General features: G+C 38.7%; 1 protein-coding gene across 1 annotated transcript in view; it reads left to right on the top strand.

Annotated features, from left to right (window-relative positions):
• scn1lab (sodium channel, voltage-gated, type I like, alpha b) overlaps positions 1–22,315 on the top strand; it is a 48,426-nt gene that overhangs the window by 2,297 nt on the left and 23,814 nt on the right. Inside the window, exons 2-13 of the mRNA XM_084425473.1 lie at positions 3,215–3,537; positions 3,725–3,843; positions 5,399–5,488; positions 8,068–8,196; positions 9,255–9,346; positions 10,903–11,154; positions 11,475–11,538; positions 11,994–12,135; positions 16,779–16,985; positions 17,642–17,920; positions 18,829–19,167; positions 19,275–19,404. Of these exons, the coding sequence (XP_084281599.1) occupies positions 3,268–3,537; positions 3,725–3,843; positions 5,399–5,488; positions 8,068–8,196; positions 9,255–9,346; positions 10,903–11,154; positions 11,475–11,538; positions 11,994–12,135; positions 16,779–16,985; positions 17,642–17,920; positions 18,829–19,167; positions 19,275–19,404 (2,113 nt within the window). The 5' untranslated portion in view covers positions 3,215–3,267. The remainder of the gene's footprint in view (positions 1–3,214; positions 3,538–3,724; positions 3,844–5,398; positions 5,489–8,067; positions 8,197–9,254; positions 9,347–10,902; positions 11,155–11,474; positions 11,539–11,993; positions 12,136–16,778; positions 16,986–17,641; positions 17,921–18,828; positions 19,168–19,274; positions 19,405–22,315) is intronic.

The following is a 22,315-nucleotide window of genomic DNA, read 5'->3' as shown; positions in this document are numbered from 1 at the left end:
TCAAGATCTTTCAGTATCTTGACTGGAGTATCATGCAGGATCCACTGAGGTGACATATTTTACACTGATGTTCATTGGTAGTCACCCATGATTCTTTATTATGATGTAACATGTAACTTTATTATGATTCCACCAGAGGAGCTTCCTAAATTTCTTAGTGTTTGTTTTTTGACAGCTCATCAAGTAGTAGTAGTTTACCCAGGAGTGCCAACTGTATACTTAAATTGTGCCAATCTCCTCTCTGAGGTTTGCTTTGACCCTGGAGACAGGGCTGGGAGTAATGCTCCAGAGGGTTGGCTCATTTTTGGAGGGGGGTTAAATAAAATAAGTAGATCATTGGATGAGTGCTTGGGTGGGTAGACGCATGGGTGAGGGAGTTGTTTTTTACTTTGTCCTCAGAGGGAACAGGCTGAACTGTCTCGGTGACGGTAGGGAGAGAGTGAGACAACTCACAGTGCTCACTCACAGACCGACACGCACGCAAACAATTGCTTGACGAATATTAGTCACAGTTGCAAACTGAAATCTAGCCCAGAGCAGGCGAGGGTACCCTGGAATATTTTTTGACTAGAAAACATTGTTAGTGGGAGTTCTGCACTGAAAAATAGCACCTTTCAATGCATGCAGACAACTCAAACTTGCTTAAAAAGCTTACTGCACCGAGAAGCTAAATTTATGCTTTTACTGATTTATTAGTATACCTTCGTTTGCAAGTATTGCTTTATTTGAGGTATGCTTCATATTCCAGGCATGTCATTTTCATCCAGATTTGTATAAGGATGTTTGTTCTCAAATTTCTCAAACAGTTTTTTCACCTTGCTTTTTAGTGTGGTAGGCCTAGTATTTGTGCAAAAGGGAAGAAGGCATAGCCTATTTTATTTAGTCACAGTATAATATCACAGTTTTCATCTTCATTCATTAAAAGTGCATGATCTATGCAGGATCCGGTGAGCTAAAAGATTTTTAGTGCTACTGATTTTTGAGTTTGCTCAGTCAAATGTGTTTATTGCAACTATTACTATGCCTTTCTAGTTGGATGAGGACTCAGAGGTTTGCATCGTAGGTGGTTTGGAGCAGTGTCAACTGTTGTTTGTGTGAAAGAAATCCTAGTTCTAGAAAATTCTAGAAACTACTATTGCATAAATAAAACAATTAATGTTTTATATAATTTTTTTTTTTTTACTGTCAACTGAAATGGTAAAATGGTATTAAAAAGGTATTGTCTAAAATGCCTGTGCATTTGGATTTAAAAAAGTATAGATGCGAATGGGGATGCAATTATGCCATCTTTAACATGGTTTTGAAACTTTAACAAGAATATGGGCTTCATTTTTCAGAGTTGTCTTAAATCCACCATTTTGAATTGGAATTGTTTTTAAAAAGATGAATAAATCTAAATTGTTGGGGGGGATTATGAATTTCAAAATCCATTTTAGACAGCCAGATGTATGCTCAGGTGCCACTCACAGGAATGTTATGATCTCCCAATCTGGATTTTGGATTCCAATGTGAGTTACTGTATGTGACATACAGTGCGTGGACTTAAAATATAAGAAAAAAAAAGGAAATTTAAACTATGCAGTGTAGGAAATACAGTCAGTCAGTTATACAGTAGTTTAGTGGTTATTATAAAACAATATTTGACCGAGGAATTCTGTGACTGACCTGTCAGAATCAATAACTGCAGATAGCCGTGTAATAAAATGTGGATTCTTTCACTAGCGATATTATTATGTACTCTATCATTCAAAAGTTTGGGGTCAGTAAGACTTTTAAAATGTTTTTGGAAGAAGTCTCTTATGCTCACAAAGGCTGCATTTATTTGATCAAAATAAAAGAGTAAAAAGAGTAATTTTCTGAAATAGTATTACAATTTAAAATAACTGTTTTAATATATTTTAATATGAAACTTATTCCTGTGGTGGCAAAGCTGAATTTTCAGCATTCAGCAAAAGAACAGCATTTATTTAAAATAACAATTTAAAAGTAATTACAGTCACTTTTGATCATTTTAATTCTTGCTTAATTTGCTTTTGTTAGATTGGATGGATTCCCTACGTCAGAAATGTCAAATCTGACCACGGACGCCGAAATCTGGTCAAAAGATGGTGTCCAAAACCAGTAAAAGACCTGTTAACAGAAAGTCTTGTCTGGTACCCCAAAACTTTGATACCCTGGTACCCCAAAGAGTTTGACTGAGAAAGCCAGAGAAGAGCAGAAGCAGGAGACGAAGTGATGATAATAAAAGTTTATTGAATAATCTTAATTGCGTATGTTTCTATGCTCAGACTTTGTCTGACCAGTACAAATCCAGCATGTGTTATTATACCAAGGGAAAAACAATGGAAAATTACAATAGGGTTTCAGCACTTCGTGCTTGAACCCCTAATTACTGCTTCAAAACATCATCCATGATGTTAAAAACCTTGAAATGGGAGAGATTCTCTTATGATTCTCATAAATGATGTAAATCAAATAATAATATGATTAAATGATAAATGGTATAATTAAACTATATAAAAACAAAGAAAATAATACACAACACAACACAGGTTGCACTTGGTTGTTACTTAGAATCCTTAGATCATTTATTTCCAAAAAAAAAAAAAAAAAAATTACTGACCCCAAACTTGTGATTAGTAGTAATCTCTTTCTCTCCCTCTGGCTTTCTCCATCTCTATACCTCTTTCTTATTTTTATCCCCCCATATCTTACATATGTCACTATTCTTTGAGCCAGTGAATCTTGAAGGGTAGGGGGGATTCATAGGGGTCATGAAGCCCCTGGGACTGTAGCTGATTTGATCTGAGTACATGCCCAGTTTGGCGCTCACAGGTCTGGCCACAGCACTCAGGGCAGCACGCCAGACCGGCTATTTATGCCTGGTGACCCGCAGGCATTGCTGCTCTACTGTAACATACAGAGCTGGTACAACCATGCAATTCTGTAAACGCACGTACGCACACACACACACACACACACACACACGCAAGCTGCATCTAATGTCACCGCTTGAATATTAACAGCCTCTTTATTGGAAATAATTCTGAAATCTTCTTTCGAGTCTCCGGAGTGATGCTGATTGTTATGTAAATAAATTGACGTTGGTTAATTTCATATTTCAAATTGACTCAATTCATAAAAATTAAAGACTGGAATGGCCAATCTCCTCTCGCAACAACTGTGTATTGAACGTGTGATTTCCTTCCTTCAGCTCCCAGAGTGACCGGAGATTAGCTGGTGCAGCTACCAGAGCAGGATGTCAATATGGCTGCTCAGCTGCTCGTTCCACCCGGACCTGACAGCTTCCGGCCCTTCGTGCCCGAGTCTCTCGCTGCTATCGAGCGCCGCATCGCAGAGGAGGCGGCCCAACGGCCCAAAGTCGAGAGACGGCCTGATGATGATGACGAAAACGGGCCCAAACCCAACAGCGATTTGGAGGCGGGAAAATCCCTGCCCTTCATCTACGGAGACATTCCACCCAAAATGGTGTCCGTCCCGCTGGAGGACCTGGACAACTACTACAGCAACCAAAAAGTATGTGAATGAAGATTTTTGAAATGGAAACATTTAACTTTTGTTTGCTTGTTATTTGCATTTAGATTGTCAACAGGACTTTAGTCTGGTGTCAGAACGTGTATCATTCTCTAGTTATATAACAGATTTGAAAAGAGATTGTCACCGAATGTGCACTGTAACCACAATCCATTTTTCTCTGCTTCAGACCTTTATAGTATTGAATCGCGGGAAGACTATATTCCGCTTTAATGCTACGCCGGCCTTGTATATTTTGAGCCCTTTCAATCCATTGAGGAGAATCTCCATCAAGGTCCTGGTGCATTCATATCCTTTATCAGCTGAATGGATGTATGTAATAGGTATAATGACAACTACATTAGCTTCCACATCAGCGGACGAGATCATTTTGTTTATTCTAAACGCACATTACAGATATGTTGTCTGCTGCTTTAAATGCTCGAGCTCTGGTGTTTGGTGAATTCTGATTGGCACAATTGTCATTGTTTTTATCGTTTATCAGCTGGAAAAAAAAGATTCTGAAAGTGATTCCGATAATATCGGTTTTCTTTGCCTTTATCAATATAGTTGTGGACTCTGCTATTCTTTTATATTTAGAACGATTTTTAGAACTTTTTCTTTATCGTTATCTTTATAATTATTGTTCCTGGTGTGAACAGGGCTTTAGTCTTGTATAGAGTGCCAGACTGTCACGTGTAGCCTGTTTTGGTTTCGTATGCCTGCCGTATTTTGCCTGTCTGATTTGCGAGTTCATTTCCATGGTTCTTAATTTGTTAACACCTGTTCTGTTTTAGTTAATCATCCCCTCAGTTTCCTGTGTTCCATTGTCTGGTCTCGTCAGTGTGTAACGTGGTTGTGGATTCTAGCTCCTGGGTTTTCCTGAGTTTTCCCGTTGAATTTATTAAAAAACTGTTAATTTTGTATTCTTATTCTTTTGTCTTCGTGCATTCATTACAGCCACAGTATGTGACAGATAACAAAACCAAACCTGGTCTACGCGTGACACAGACTTTTTATTGCGACAGCTTGCTTAGAAGGAACCAACATCTGACAATCTGACCAACATGTAAAGGGAACAAACTAAATTTGTTTTGTTTTTACCTATACAGTTCAAAGGTTTGAGCTCCATGAAATTTTGTGTTGTTTTTTAAAAGTGTCTCTTCTGCATTTATTTGATTTTTGAAAAAAAAAAGAAAAAAAAAATTTAAAATAGTAAAATCGTGAAATATTTGTACAATTTAAAATAACAGTTTTCTTTTTTAATATACATTACAATGTAATTTATTCCTGTGCTGGCAAAGGTGAATTTTCAGCATCATTACTCCAGTCTTCAGGGTCACATGATCCTTCAGAAATGATTATAATATGCTGATTTACTGCTCAAGAAACAATTCTTATTATTATCAATGTTGAAAACAGCTGCTTAATATTTCTTTGGAAACTGATACATTTTTCCCCCAAAGATTCTTTGATTAATAGATCAAAGAATGGATGTAGCCTATTTTGTGACAATTTAAAAGTATTTACTGTCACTTTAGCTGAATTTAATGCATCCTTGCTGAACGGAAGTATGAATTTTGTAAAAAATCAATCTTACTGACTCCAACCTTTTGAGTGATATTGTACATGCCGCAGAATATAGAGTTCTGCTTCTATACATTTATTTTGTTTACTACTAAGTGCCTCTAACATAACTTTTGATATCTTTCAAGTATTTGGCAAACTTTGGCAAATCCTTTGATTAGTTTTTTCCCATAGGCATTGAACCTTGTGGCTATGTCATTTGAGGCTGAGATTTGGTTGGTTGGTTGTATGTATTTGTGTGTGTTTTCTTTGTGTATATTCCTTGACCTCTGCTTACGCTGTTCAGTTTTGTGATCATGTGCACAATCTTGACCAACTGCGCCTTCATGACCCTCAGCAATCCCCCGGACTGGGCCAAGAACGTAGAGTAAGTCACATCTTGTGCATAGATTTAAGAATGTTTTACAGCCTAACCTGATTAACATTTATTAAGAACCCCAATAGATCATAATGGTAGTTTTGTGGATTTTTTGTCCATTTCTGTTAGCATTTGGACCATCTCTGTCCTAGCGTACTCCTAAATGTCGACAACATTATCAGTATTCTGGAGCAATGAACTAAACATATTGATGATCTTCTATGCACTTTGATTTTTGTTCAATAAAATGCTCTGTGAGATGTGTCATATCCCCCTAATTTATATATATTAAATACCAGCTGTTTCTGACTAACAATGGAAAAGAAAACTTTTTAAGTTTTCTAAAGACTTGAAATATAATATATATTCCAAGTTTTCTGAAGCCATGCAATAACTTGTGACTGTAAGTGACTCAAAATGGAAAAAGAAAAAAGAAAATAATGAAGTCATTATTCACTGGTAATCTTCTCCTCTAGTGAGTTGTTGACTCAAGAACTGCTGTGACAAGATCATTGAGTCAGTGAGTTGAATTTTTCGAACGAATCTCATGGTACAATTTTTCACTTAACCAGTTTTTGAGTTATACTCATTAAATCAAACACCCATCTGATAATGAAAGTTGATTACGGAATTTAATAATCGTTTATGTGTATTGTTACATTGTATCGCTGCTACAACAAACACGAAGAATGCAAGATTGAGGAAACAAATGCACATGTTAAATTAAGAAAAATCTTGCTACCAAGTTTGGATTTCTATATTATTATCTATTAATGTGTGCATCAATGTTTAATAAAGTTTATTTTTGTTTTCGTTGCGATATATTATGCATACAGGATATGGTACTCCATAGCATATGGTGAATATACACTGTGCTGTAACTTGCCTTTTGTTTATTATGTGTTATGCAATAGATAATGTGCAATAAGCAACAAAATAAACCCTGACAGGGTGCAACTATATTACAGGAATACATGATACAATATTACAATAGTAAAGTTTCTTAAATGTTCAAAATTCTTGTCTTCAAAGTAACTAAAAAAAGTGACAAACATCATTAAAATCAGCAATAAAGTTTCATTACACTATGAAACTCTGAAAATATAACTGGATTAGATAAGTAGATTGCTTAATGTTTTTAAATTATGAAAATGATAAATGAGGAGGTAACCAAGGTTAACCACTTTAAATTTAATGTAACAGTTTGATATAATGCAAATTTTACGATTTTTGTCCCTTCGTTGTGAAAAGTTTGGGCACCTCTATGCTAGACGGACATGTTTGACCGTTGCGCTTGCGTCTAGCATCTTTTGTACAGTAACACGCATGACTCACCATTCTAAACGCGCAGCTCAGGTTAAAATTAAAAGTTCATCTTTTAAAAAACATGCCATTTTTTCCCCCCACTGACCTGTGTTTCTCGCTTTTAACCGCAAAAATGTGTTTTGTGTGCATGAACCCTTATGTTTTTAATGTTCTTAAGTCTCTTCTTAAAGGGACAGTTCACCCAAATATTTTTATTTTGTCATTACTTACCCTCAATTTCAGGGTAAGTAAATTATGACAAATTTGACATTTTTGGGTGAACTATCCCTTTAAAGCAAATTCAGACTGAACCAACAGACGGCAACAGAGACTTTGTCGGGTTTGATCTGTATGTTACCCATGTCGATGTCTGTCGGCGTTGGTCAGCACTTTTGATTGAACACGTTAATTCTGCGTTTGACGGGTCTTGAAACGTCTGAGAAATGACATACTGTAATCTGGCTGGCATCTGTCGGTGCAGTGTGAATTGGCCTTTAGACATTTCTCTTTTTTGAGAGTAGTAAAACATTTTTATGTAAGTCTATCAGTATTTCTTGGCCCAATGTTCTTTTTCAATAGGAAATTCGTCAACACAGGAAATAAAATAGCATTTGACTAATCATTACATGGGGTCTTTAACACTTAATTGTTTTGATTTCATACTGTAGTTCTTAAAGGAGAACTCCGGTCAATTTTAACATTGAGCTCATTTTTTTGTACATTTGGAGTGCTGTCAATACAGAGAACAACGACAAAAATCGGTGTTGCCTACACCGAGTTATTCTATTTTTAAAATTTGCACCCTATTGACTTCAATGGGGCAAGTAGTAAGCCTGCTTTTTAGCCTCTTAACATCCTTTAAGTGTCATTACAAGTGCACAGAAAACATTACTATGGCCTTCCACCGAAAACAGGATGTAAACAAAGGTATGAGCGCTGGCTGAATTAACTTCATTTTTATTAATATCTCTAACATCTACTGCAGTCAGATCCACTCGTGTTCACTCGGAAGGAATCACTCACATTTTCTGTGCACTTGTAATGACACTTAAAGGATGTTAAGAGGCTAAAAAGCAGGCTTACTACTTGCCCCATTGAAGTCAATAGGGTGCAAATTTTAAAAATAGAATAACTCGGTGTAGGCAACACCGATTTTTGTCGTTGTTCTCTGTATTGACAGCACTCCAAATGTACAAAAAAATGAGCTCAATGTTAAAATTGACCGGAGTTCTCCTTTAATTTTTTTGAGCTATGTTGGTGAAGTTTTGTTTTTGTACATTCAGGTACACGTTTACAGGGATCTACACCTTCGAGTCCCTGATTAAGATCCTGGCACGGGGTTTCTGCGTGGGGAAGTTCACTTTCCTGCGAGACCCCTGGAACTGGCTGGATTTCAGTGTCATTATGATGGCGTGAGTATTTCTGAGGACAGCTGATGCAGATTATTTTGTATTAGAGCTGCACGATTCTGGATAGATTGAGAATCACAGTTTTTTTGTTTAAAATAGAGATCACGATTCAGCCACGATTTTGAATGGACAACCAAACAAAATATCAAGTAATTTACTAGAGGTTCTGACAAAATGTTAATCGCTGCAGTCTATTTAAAAAAGATCTAAGTTATAATCTAATTAATTTGAATGAATCAGTGTTTTTTTGAACAAATCTCTTGAATGAATGATAAATACATTTTTTAACAATCAGTTGTTGCCACCTACTGGTGTAACTATGTCATTTATATCATCTTTATTTGAAGTTATTATTTACAGCAAGGTGATTTGCCCCATTTTTTTATCGCTACTGTAGACATCAGTGATTATATCCGAACTATCAAGTTTTTATCTCAGTAATTCTGTTATAATTTGAATTCTGTGATAATTTTAATGTGATAATCAGATTTGAATGTCCCGTTGTGATCGTACATAACAGACATAGACGAATTGTTATCATTTAGTAATTAGATCGCGTGGATGTTTGAATCAAGATTGTGATCTAATTAATACTGCAGCTCTATTTTGTATTAAAAACATTAGAGAAATGAGAATGTCCACTGTTTTCCCTGACCTGTTAATGAGAGTTTAGAAAGCTGGTGAATCCATGTCGGTTGCAGTTGTGTGAGTTTGAGCTGGTGTGTCGGCGTGCGTGTGTGCGCTTGTGGTAACTCTCTATTTGATTCTACAGGTATGTAACTGAGTTTGTAAACCTAGGCAATGTGTCAGCTCTCCGCACTTTCAGAGTGCTCAGAGCTTTGAAAACTATCTCAGTCATCCCAGGTAAGGGATGTATGTGTGCGTGTGTGTGTATAGACGTGCGCATGCGTGTGCGCGTAAACACGGTTGTCAGTCAGGTGTGTGTCTCTGTGTGACGTTTCCCTCTGCTGCCCTGTCCTGTCCTAACATGTGTGCGTGTGTGTGTTTGTGCGTGCGTGCGCGTGTGACCCCCTCTCCCTCCTCCCTCCCCCTCCCTACAGATATGTAACAGAATTTGTGGATCTGGGCAATGTCTCAGCACTGAGAACCTTCAGGGTTTTACGAGCACTCAAAACTATATCAGTGATTCCAGGTGAGGGCTAGCTCACAGGCTGCCTCTCTCTTCATCTGAGCTCTCGCTCACTCCATCCCCTCCTCCGCTGGCCTCTCTCTCTCATTCTGTCGCTCCAAGCGGTCAGAGAAAGCAGGAATCCGCTCGGGTGTAAAAACGGGATTCCAGGCTTTTAAAAACACATTCTGTAGTTTTTCTTATATCCCTTTTGCCGGGCTCTGCTCTGTTATTTCCCAAAGACCATCACGCCTTGGGAAAGGTCTCCCATCATGCCTTGGGAAATAGACAACTGGGCATTTTTTGAGTTGTGTTGTTTTTTGTTTTATTGTTTGTTTTTTTGCATGAGACATTGCTGAAGCCTATATAGTCTGAGATAGAGAACTTGAGACCCTTTACTCTTCTCTTCTCCTGTGTCTGCTGTTTGAGTTCTATGTGCATGCGCATCGTCGGCCGTGTTCGCTATGTCCCGTGCTGTGTGTGTGTGTGTGTGTGTGTGAAGCACAGACATGCACACACGCACATGCTACACTTTCACTCACTGTCCTACACTGCATGCTTAAATGTTGTTAATACGCAATATCACAAACATTTATTCAACTAGCTAATAGTTAATACCATGTTTTAATCACCAAAAGCTTCTGATTGCTTTCTTTTTTTTACTAATTTACAGTATCAAAAGCTGAATGTTTTTCTAGATTTGTATTGTTTTTCTAGTCCAAAGAAATGATTAAAGTAACTGTATTGTCAAAATTATACATAATGTTGTATACTGCCAGATTTTCAAGGAAAAGTTCAGCCAAACACGAAAATTCGGCCTCCATACCTTATTCCAAACCAAACTTGTATGCTATTTTTTTAAGATAGCATGTGTGAAGAACATATCAGAATTTGAGTCTTAATTTAAAGGTACGCTACCAAAAGAGATTTTCAGTTGAATTTAGTTTTTTCACACTTATATATCTTTTTAGTTTTTCTATCTTTTTTGGATATTGACAGCTGTGGTTGCAATGAACTGTCACTAGAATAGAGCTGTGTGAAGAATCTTTTAAATGTCCTTTTTGTGCTTTGAAGGAAAAATAAGCACACAGGTTTGGAATAACATGAGGGTGAATAAATAGTGTGTTTCTGGGTGAACCATTCCTGTAAAAATCGATATACATACATATATATATATATATAAGAATGACAGAAACAGTAACACTTTAACAATAAGGTACAATTTGTTAGCATTATATAATGCATTAGGCATTATGAACTAACAATGAACAATATTTTACAGTATTTATATTTATGGTAATTTACAGTATAAATACCCTATTGTTTATTGTTATTCATGTTTGTGATAAATAATCTGAATTTACACAAAAATGGAATAAATGTAGAAGTATATGTAAACATTTATATTATCTTAGATTAATAAATGTTGTAAATGTTATTTAACAGATTAGACCTTATTATAAAGTGTTACCAAAAGTTATTTTTCATATTTATGTAGTTGTAACATAGGCATTCTCACACTGTGTTTGAGTTGTTGTGCGCATCAGCAGTGTTTGTGACCACCGTTGCGTGTTCCTCAGGGCTGAAGACCATCGTCGGAGCTCTGATCCAGTCTGTGAAGAAGCTGTCAGACGTGATGATCCTGACGGTGTTCTGTCTGAGTGTGTTTGCTTTGATCGGACTGCAGCTCTTCATGGGAAACCTGCGGCAGAAGTGTGTGAAGATGCCAGAGGTCAATGTCACTGAAAACCTCACCGCCACGCTGAACTATAGTATCGGCTTAGAGCTACACAACTCCACCTTTAACTGGACAGAGTACATTACTGATGAGAGTAAGTGAAGAATGTGTGTGATTTATTTATTTTTTTCTCCTGTGTGTGTGTGTGTGTTATTGAGATGATTGTTGACACTCCACTGGCCCAAGAAAAATTAGTCATCTAGTGCTTAAAGCACTTTTATGGTTGTGTGTGTGTGTGGATGTTGCCAGCAGCAAGTGTGATTTAAAGGCTATAGCTTTCATTTGGACACTTCCTTCAAGCTACATGATTCGGGGCTAGAAACATATACTGTGCATCTTTGTGTGTATACGTTCTGCTTCTGATCTTTTTATTATATATCTTGACATTTATCTTATGCTTTTTTTCCCTTTTAGAAAATTATTATCACCTCCCAGGCCGCAGAGATGCTTTGCTATGTGGAAATTCAAGCGATGCAGGGTAAATATATGTTCTTTCAGATTTTACATGCTAGTTCAAATTAAAACAAAACATGTCCTTATAGTTATTAGAATATAGATACGATTTTTGTAACAAAGAAAAGTTTTGCAGGTTTTCTTAACAATCTAACATATCTCCCTTTTTAATTGGTTAAGCGTATATAATGCAGTGATTCTCAGCCTTTTTGACTCCAAGAAAATATTCGAAGATAAGCTATCATGTACCTCTGGTACTTCAGTTGTAATAAAAATAAACTCCAAAATATGATGTCTGTTTAATGTTTAATCTTTATTTTTTGTGTTTTTTAGCATTTTAAATTGTTAGTATGACTAAATTATTTTAGAACTACTTAGGACCAGTTTTCTGAGGCCACTGTTCTGCTTTTTTGGAATAAATTGCTTACTCTTATTCACTGAATATACTTAAAAGCTTTTTCTAATTGGTGGGGATTACAGGCAGTGCCCAGAGGGCTTCAGATGTATAAAAGCAGGGCGTAATCCTGACTACGGCTACACAAGCTTTGACACGTTCAGCTGGGCCTTCCTCTCACTCTTCCGACTCATGACACAAGACTTCTGGGAAAACCTCTACCAGCAGGTACAACTTAGACATCCCATCACTGCCCACCTTGTCTCAGTATCCTACTGTAGGCTTGAAAAGACACCCCGCATCCTTCTATATAGTCTAGGCCATGTTTAAGCTCCTGCAGCACAGCAAAAGACATTCAGTTTTATCAAAATTGTGAGCTAATTGAATGCGATGAGAGAAAAATGCAATTTTACAGAAAATAATGGCATGATAAATCCATGCAGGCTGCACAAAGGTATCAAACATTCAGTGTGATGAGGATAGTAAAAAAATGATCATGTCGTACACAAACAAATTACTTAAGTTATTTTAAGTTATTAAGATGTTTAGGAATATATACAGTTAAAAGCGCAGACAGATACAGTGGGGCCAGACCATGCAGTACCTTATATGTGAGCATAAGGATTTTAAAATCAATGCAGAACCTGACTGGGAGCCAGTGCAAGGACTTCAGCATTAGAGAAATGTGTTGATTTCTTCTGACTCCAGTCAGGATCCTAGCAGCAGAATTTTGCACACATTGCAATTTGTTGAGAGTGGTTTAACCCCAGCAAGAAAGTGCATTGCAGTAGTCAATGTGGGCAAAAGTATTGATAAGCCTTTCAGTTACAGGAAAGGATAGCATAGGGCGAAGTCTAGCAATATTTCTGAGATGACAAAAGGAATTTTTAACAACATATTGCACATGTGGGTCAAAAGACAAACTCGAATCAAATATAACTCCTACATTTTTTTTTTTTTGAAACATAGCCATCTAACAGTTAACCAGTTAACCAGCCAGTTAACATTAGTGAACCAGCTTTACGAAGCTGATGAGGAAAGCCAATAAGCAAGACCTCTGTCTTATCACTATTAAGACACAAAAAGTTTGGGGTCATCCAAATTTTTTATCTAAGAAATACAATGTGAGAGAAAAGAAACATCCATGATTTGACCAGGCTTAGAGTGAATATAAATCGGAGTATCATCTGCATAAAAGTGATAATTAAGCCCTAGTGATCTTAAGAGCAACCTAAGAGGAAATATATATGCTAGAAAGTAATGGGGCCTAAAATTGAACCCTGAGGGATACCAGTAGTGACAGAGCCAATCTCAGACCTGAAACCACTCATAAAAACAAACTGGCGGCGATCAGAGATATAAGATCTAAACCAGGTTAAAAAAGTCTCAGAAACACCAAAGACAGTTTCAAGTTGGTTGAGTAAAAGGTTGTGATTGACAGTATCAAAAACGACGCTAAGATCAAGAAGGATAAGGATGGAGAGAGAACCACAATCTGAAGCTATTAACAGATCATCAGTGACCTTGACCAAAGCTGTCTCTGTGCTGTGGAGTTTAAGAAAACCAGACTGAAGGGGCTCGAAAAGATTATTAACAGTAAAATGATTGTGTAGCTGTAAAGCTACCAGTTTGAATCAGTCTGACAAATGCTGACTTGCTAATAAGTTATGATTACTTTCAGTCTCGAAATTAAGCAAATTTTGTGTAATACATTTTCTTATATCAGCATCATTACCAGTGTTGGGAAGGTTACATTGGAAATGTAATAGGTTACAGATTACAAGTGACCCTATTGAAAATGTAATAAGTAGTGTAACTATTTACATTAATAAAGTAATGTAACTGATTAAATTTTATTACTTTTTTAAATTTCTAATGAATTTTTTCAACTGTTAATCATTTTCAAATCAGGCAGGGATAACCTTACAGTAGTACTCCACACTGTTGACTGTCAGACTTTCAGAATCCTTCATCACTTGAATTAAGATTATAATAATTAAATTTTAAAGCACAGCCACCACAAAATCAGGCTTTAGCACCTCTGCCGCCGGCTGGGGGGCCACGTACAATGGGCATGCAGTCTCGGGTCTGTGGACAGGGCCTCAACTGCTTTGGCACATCAATTGCCTTGAGTTGCTCACAGTACGCCTTGTACTAGGCTGTCTCAAGGGGCCGCTACACGGCAAGCACGTACTGGTCCGTACGGACAGCACTGCGAAGGTGGTCTACGCTCCCGTTGCATGTCGCAACTCGCCCGCCATCTCCTCCTATGGAGTCAGAAGGATCTGAGGTCACTTCATGCCATTCACATCCCTGGCATGCTCAATCGTGCAGCCGACGAGCTTTCATGACAGAGCTTCCAGGAGAGTGGTGTCTCCATCCCCAGGCGGTACAGCTGATATGGGACTTCTTCGGAGCCGCACAGGTAGATCTGTTTGCCTCTCCGGACTCGTCCCATTGCCAGTTGTTTTACTCCCTGACCGAGGGGACCCTCGGCACAGATGCGCTGGCACACAGCTGGCCCCTGGGCCTACGCAAGTATACGTTTCCCCCTGTGAGCCTTCTTGCACAGACACTGTGCAAAGTCAGGGAGGACGAGGAGCAAGTCTTGTTAGTTGCGCCGTGCTGGCCCAATCGGACCTGGTTCCCAGAACTCATGCTCCTTGCGACAGCCCGTCCTTGGCCCATTCTTCTCAGAGACGGGTCATCTTTGGCACCCGCATCCAGACCTCTGGAAACTACATGTCTGGTTCCTGGATGGGACACGGAGGTTCTAAGTGGCCTACCCCAGTAGGCGGGGGACACTATCACTTCCACCAGAGCCCACTCTATGAGGCGCCTCTACACATTGAAGTGGAACCTGTTCGTTGAATGGTGTTCTTCCCACTGGGAAGACCCCTGAAGATGCCCGGTCGGTGTTCTGCTTTCCTTCTTGCAAGGTGGGTTGGAGCGAAGACTGTCTCCCTCCACCCTCAAAGTGTATTTTACCACAATCGCTGCACATCACGATGCAGTCGAAGGTGAGTCCATAGGGAAGCATGACCTGATCAGCCAGCCCTAGCTTTTCTCTGTCCCGTCCGTGCCCTTCGGCTGTATGTGGACAGAACGCTAAGCCTCAGGACCTCAGACCAGCTCTTTGTATGTTACGGAGACCAGCAGAACGGAAAGGTTGTCTCCAAGCAGAGGTTAGCCCACTGGATAGTAAATGCTATTGTCTTGGTGTATCAATCCCAAGACTTGCCTTGCACGTTCGGGTTGCAAGCACACTCAACTAAAAGTGTTGCTTCCTCCTGCGCGCTGGCTCAAGGTGCCCCGCTGACAGTTATATGCAGAGCTGCGGGCTGGGCAACACCCAACACGTTCGCTAGGTTCTATAGCCTAGAACTAGGCTGGAACCATCCCAGAGACTGCCATATGTTGCACTACCCTGCTTGGCTAGTCCATATGTGTAACCGCCACATTCACCTACATTTGGGCAGGGTGTGGCTTTCGCAACGTCCCCTTTCCTTCAAGGGCACGCTTTCGCAGCGTTATCCAATTAGTCACACTGAGCAGGTCTTGCAGAACAGCAGTGACTGACCTTCTCTGCTTAGAGCTCCTACCTTCCACCCCAACTCTAGGGGGCAGACCAGGAGACTCAAGCGGAGCGCTGGAAGGGCCAGCAGCAGTGGCGTGTTGGTAGATATCCCCATTTGTCGGATCACCTCTGTCGTACGTCGAGAGTGACCGACTGAAGGGGAACGTCTCGGTTACGTATGGTAACCCTCGTTCCCCGAAGGAGGGAACGGAGACTGTACGGACTTCACTAACTCGGCTCCTCAGCGGAAAAACAAATATGCGACGCACCTGCTGCACATTATATGCTTGCACTGCAAGGCAGAGCAGCTGTTGCAATTATCGCATGCCAATGTGCATTGACTCGTTTTGTTACACTCAAAGTAGATTGCACCTCTCAGACAGGTTGTTGCCTAAAGCTTTCAGCGACAATTTGGATTTATATAATTGGCAGACGTGGTGTGCTGCAAATTCAAACAAGAGAACCAGTCAGAAGCATCAAAATAGCATCGCTTTACTAAACGGCCTTTAAATAGCAGGAGGCATCGTGCACATCAAAAACAGGCAAAGCAACAAATAATATTATTCAACATATCCTAGCTTTTTACAGAAAATATTCAGATATAACCCCCTTTGTAATCGTTAACATTTTCATAAGTAACTGTAATTTAATTACACATTATTTTCTCAGTAACTGTAACAGAATACATTTATTATATAATTAAATTATGTAACTTACTCCCCAACACTGATCATTACTGACTGAACTAACTTACGTTGTGTGCGAAACTGTCAGAGTAGGTACAATGTTTGATGAAAAACTTACTTTGCAACAGTTAAAAAAGTATGTTCTGTAGGAATGTGTGTAGTACAAAAAAATCCATACAGACTACATCCACCATGTTGGCTTTGTCATGTGACCCACGGCATCAGTTGCGTCACTTCAATGCCATGCACAACTCCTTTCCCGTGGCCTTCACATGCACACTTCCGAATCTCTGCAGAAGTAGTAGGTCATTCGGGTACTTTTCCCCTACTGCCTTTGAATACTATGAATACAGACTACTCTTTTCTTTTACTAAATTTTTAGCATTTTCAGATCAGGGCAAGTTCTTTTTTGTGTAGTAAGTGAAATTTTATTAGCACTAGCAAAAATGATTCGAATTTTGCACCCCAAGCATTTGGCAACCCAGGCATTGGACCACATCTCTCCATTAACTAATTAGTAGGCTACTATTTCATTTGCTTTCTCATTCTCTTTTTACAAAAGAAGCGTTTTTGTAACATTTTGTATACGTGTGTTCTGTCTCTCACAGACCCTGCGTGCAGCTGGAAAGCCCTATATGATCTTCTTTGTTCTTGTGATCTTTCTGGGCTCCTTTTATCTGGTGAATCTCATCCTGGCTGTGGTGGCCATGGCATATGATGAGCAGAACCAGGCCACCATAGAAGAGGCCCAACAGAAAGAAGAAGAGTTTCAAGCCATGCTGGAACAGCTAAAGAGACAACAAGAAGAGGCACAGGTAGCAAACAAACACACGCAAACTCATATTAGCATGTTAGAATGCACAAACTAACGTTCACTTCAACAGGCAGACATTGATTTACAGTTATTATTTGTTCTCATTATTTTTGTTTTGATCATTATTTTATACTAGTTTCCTGATCTTTGATCTTATACTATGCCTTCGTTATCTCTGAAGTTTCTCAGAACCACACTTACTGCGACTAACACTGTCCTGTCGCCATGGAAACCAACAGATAATGAGAGAGAGTGAGGGAGTGTCCTTTCCCTAGTAAACATGAAAAAGAGAGAAACAAGAGGAAGACAGAAAGAGAGAAATAGAGACAGAGACAAAAGAAAGCAAGATTTTCTCAAAAATGGCGACTATGTGTTCTCTATGGTGGTGGATGGATGGATTGATGAATGGATGGATAGATAGATAGAAAGTTAAAAACATAATGAAGTGGTAAGGATTAGTGAGAATGGAATAAAGCAGCAAGATCAACAATGCGACTAATACCTGTAATTTAGTCTGATCACTTAAAGCGATCTTCCCTCCTTCTCCAATTTTCACTGTTTATCCATCTCTTGTCTCTGCTTTTGGTATGTAAGCTTGAAATTAGTCTACCTCTGGTTGCCCCTAACAACGGTTCTTGTGCTGTAATTGGCTGGCAGGTTGCAGCAGCAGCAGCAACAGAGAGTGGGGAGTACAGTGGCGGGAGGGGGGGCTTGTCAGAGGAAAGCTCCTCTGGGGGGTCCAGACTCAGCTCCAAGAGTGCTAAAGAGCGAAGGAACAGGAGGAAGAAAAGAAAACAAAGGGAAGAAGAAGAGAAAGCCGATCAGGAGAAGTTCCATAAGTCCGCCTCAGAGGACAGTATCAGACGGTCTGGATTTCGCTTATCCATAGATGCCAACCGACTCTCATATGAGAAGAAATGTTCCACTCCAAATCAGGTGACTTCCACTTTTTTGTGGCATTGTGGAAAATATGGTTTGATAAACGTTACTGTGTCCTTTGGATAATTCTCAGCTTCTCAGTTACTGAGTTTAGGTGGGTGGAGTGCTAATCGGCTACAGCATTCAGGCAGTCTGAGACAGAAAATTGTTAATTTCTTTATATTAGCTCATCAAAATGTTCAGCAATGCACTTGTACACAGAGAATTACATGGCTAAGATGTGACCTAAAGGTGGCACAGATGCATTACACAGATGCTTCAAAAATGATCCAGATATGAGGTTGATATAAATGTGGTTGAGATGTAATTTCAATTCATTCTAACATTCTAAATGCAATCCACCAGAATCTACTATATAAGGGACACTATAATCTGCAACACTATTTTTCATTAGTTAAATATACAACAAAACGCAGTTACAATGAAATATGACATATTAATTAAGAACACATGACATATTATGACAAAAATAAACTTAAGAAACAAAATGAATACATTTTTACATATTTTTTTGCCCCAGCTGATGATACAAATGCAACCAAATCTACAGGGAATTTAGTACAGAGCAATTTAATTTTAGAGCCAACCATGTGAGGTTTTTGTTCTTCTGTTTAATTATTTCCTACTGAAACAGGAGTTTTGGGTGGGACATACCGAAGGGTTTGTCCCTTTTTTTTAAATATATTTTGTGGATATAATTTTGAATTATAAATTATTTCAATAAAAAGAATTGCAATGCAGTATTAGAGATGCAAAGAAGCAAGCCATTCACCTTCAGAGATTAGTGATGAGTAATTAAATTATTATCAGACACATAAATAACCAGTATCGCTTGTAAAAAAAAAAAAAAAAAAAAACCTTTATTAGTTAATTGCTAATCTCTTTTTGTTGGATCTCTTTTTCAGTCTCTTCTGAGCATTCGTGGATCTCTCTTCTCTCCAAGGAGGAACAGTCGTGCAAGTCTTTTCAGTTTTCGTGGTAGAGCACGAGACTTTGGCTCAGAGAATGATTTTGCGGACGATGAGCACAGCACGTTTGAGGATAGTGACAGTCGCCGCGGATCGCTCTTCGTACCTCGCTGTGTTGAGAGACGAAGTTCCACTGTCAGTCACTGCAGTCTTGCCCCCAGGATTATGCTCCCAGCCAATGGAAAAATGCACTGTACAGTTGATTGCAATGGAGTGGTCTCACTGGTGGGCGGGACATCTGTACCAACATCACCAATCGGACGTTTATTACCAGAGGTGGAGCAACTGAAATACACAAACATAAACATGTGACCCATTATGAAACTACTTATATGTGAACAATATTATGCTCAATACTCATGGTGTTTTTTTTTTCTTTCTAGGGCACGACCACTGAGTCTGAGGCACGTAAAAAACGTTCAGGATCACACCAGCCATCTGATTATCTGGATGAAACAGTAGCCAGAAAGAGAGCTCTGAGTGTGGCCAGCATTCTGACAAATACTATGGAAGGTCTGACACACACTAACCTCACATATGCACATACAGAATACAAACACACTCACACACACACACACACACACGCACACATACACATAAGCACACACTCACTTATATGTTGTTATGTAAAGTGTGCTTCGACATACATGTATTTTTGAATGTTTGGATAGAAGTTGATATGCACAATATCAACATATTGACAACATCAGAAATGTAAATATGACATACAGTATACAGTATTGTTGGAGAGGCTTTGGAAAGTTAAGTTCTGATTAGGTAATGAACAGGTTGCACGAGGCAGAGGGATGGGCTCCCTTAATTATCAACACTTGATCAAATTATTGATCATAGTGCTTATAGTACAAATAATTGATAATAATTCAATTATCAAATTATGGGCTTAATTATCAACACTAAATCATACCAAAATGAACCTAAATGCATTTAAAAAAATTCTAGTTCGTTAGCATTTGCTATGAGCATTAGCCTAAATTAACCATAATGATAATGTTTTACCACTCAGACACTGGCCCCTGCTTCGCTAGCATCGTCGGATGCCGATCCCGATGCGGGAGTTAAGACCACAGTTTGAACCAGTGGCTCGAATCGATAAGGCTCTGGCCCTGTGTCCACAGACAATTCACCCTCCTCCACTTCAGGTGAAGGTGGGGGAGAAAAGTCCTCAACTTCAAATGACCGCTTTGTTGCAAAGCTACTGGCGTCACTCCAGTCACTCTCCATCTTTGCGAGTCTGACAGCTGTCAATTAATCCGTCACTGCGGGTCTCAGGTGCACGCCCCCCGCTCAGCCTCACCCTCGGTTCGTCCCCTCTATCTCCGCTGGGGTCTGCCCACTTTTCCAGCATTTTTCAAATATTGCCAGTGGGTGGAGTCAGGCTCTGACCAGGGGTTGAGGTACCCTTTAATACAGTCAAGTCAAGTCACCTTCATTTATATAGCGCTTTTAGCAATATAGATTGTTTCAAAGCAGCTTTACAGTGATAATGGGAAATTAAAGTAAGAGAGATTGTTTTAGCTTTACAGCATTTCTAGAATAAAGTTATTGTCCAGCTGAAGTTAGTTTTGATTGATTCACTACCGTTAAAAAGATCATTAGTTATTAACTTAGGGGCCACTTACACGACACCGTTCTAACAGAAAACCCTTAATGCGCTCCGGCCTGCTCATTTGCACAACAACAGTGCCTGGTGGCTCGACAAAGCAAACCTTGAAATAGATTCCAAGGTGCAAGTGTTGAAATTTTTTGAAAAAAGTTTTCATCTCATAGTTATCATCATAAGGTTGGCAGTAGTGCTGCACTATTAATCATCTCGCAATCGCGATGTCAAGCCTATTCGATTATATGCAATTTGCTGCAATTTTATTAAAGAAATAAATGCATGTGTGGACATGACAACCCATTCTCTCTGAGAGCTGTTTGCTCATTTTCTACACCGCTAATAAAAAGAAGAATCAGTTTAGGCAGTGGCACATGTGGCACATTTGGTCACGTCGTGACTTTTTCTGGAGTGCAGCGCGGAGAACAGGTGAAGATGGATGCCGGGCAGACGGACACTGAACTGGTGGCCAGAAAAAATTCTACCTCTGTTATATGGCGATATTTTGGCTATAAGATAACCGACACTGAGCAGAGAGAGCAGGACTGCCAACTCTCACTTATTCAGCGTGAGACTCTCACACCACACATCCATTTTCTCACGCAGAGAAAAAACACGAAGCAAAGAGGACACTGACATCGACAGACTAGACAGAGCAGGTTACTTTTGATAGGAAACAAATTCTCAGTTCTCAGATTCTGTCAATTTTATTAGGAAATTCAAACAATAGCGTTTTGGTGCTTGTAAATGTGACTTGACAGATCGTGGTAGTGAACTGAACATCTCTTACTCTTTACTAGTTAATACTAAATAAACACGAATGCACAATAGGTGTGTTGAAAGATACAGTACAACTTACCGAAATGTTTATGCCTCATACATAATATCGATCAATCAGTGTTTTTCAACCACGGAAAGAGGTCAGTAAAACAGCTGGAGAACAATATGTCACACAACGTTACATTTACCTCAGGAAAGCCATTTGATAGCACGTTAGTTGGCAAGACAAATTTTATATATAGAGAGAGGAGTATTTTGCTAAATATGTGCACTATATTAAATATTTATTATATTTTTACTTATATCATTAAAATATTGTAACGCTGTTATTATAGCCTAGTAAAAACCACATTATATTTAATACCATTTAATAATAATAATACCAGCTTACAGGGCTCTATGTATTTTTACAGCATTAGTTGAGATTTTTTTTTCTTGAGAAAATGAACATACTGTTCCTAATATTTATCCAAATGAATTGATAAGATCGGAATCAAATCACAAGATTTGAATTGAAATCGTGAAATTTGTGTTAAGCAATATTAAAAACAGTAGCCTACCAGTCATTGTACCATGTAAACATTGTAACATGTTGTCACTAAACTTAACAAAATTCTGTTTAGTTACCAAATGTTTTGACAATCACAATACACTTACACCAAAAATTATCCACAGACTGAGTTTATACAAAGCATATGTTACATCCTGCTTAAATGTCCCTGCTTGTCTGGACAGAATGTTCAAAATATCTTATTTTCATGAGCATACAAATGTTCTTATTTATTGTTCTATTTATTTGTACTATTGAGACTATAACAAGTTTGCAGTAATGCATTATTAATGTACACACAATCATTATTTAATTTTGTAAAAAATATTATTTTAATTCGAAAACACTATGCATTAGTTTGAGTTGAGAAATACACATTTCAGCATTATCACGAATCTGTGTGCAATTTCCTTGAGAACCAAGCAAATGAAACCATTTGTTTATTATATCGCAATCACATAGCGCAATATTGACCT

This window comes from Rutilus rutilus, assembly GCF_951802725.1.
Source record: "Rutilus rutilus genome assembly, chromosome: 12".
Taxonomy (NCBI): Eukaryota; Metazoa; Chordata; class Actinopteri; order Cypriniformes; family Leuciscidae; genus Rutilus; species Rutilus rutilus.
This window is presented reverse-complemented; position numbering and strand designations above follow the sequence as displayed.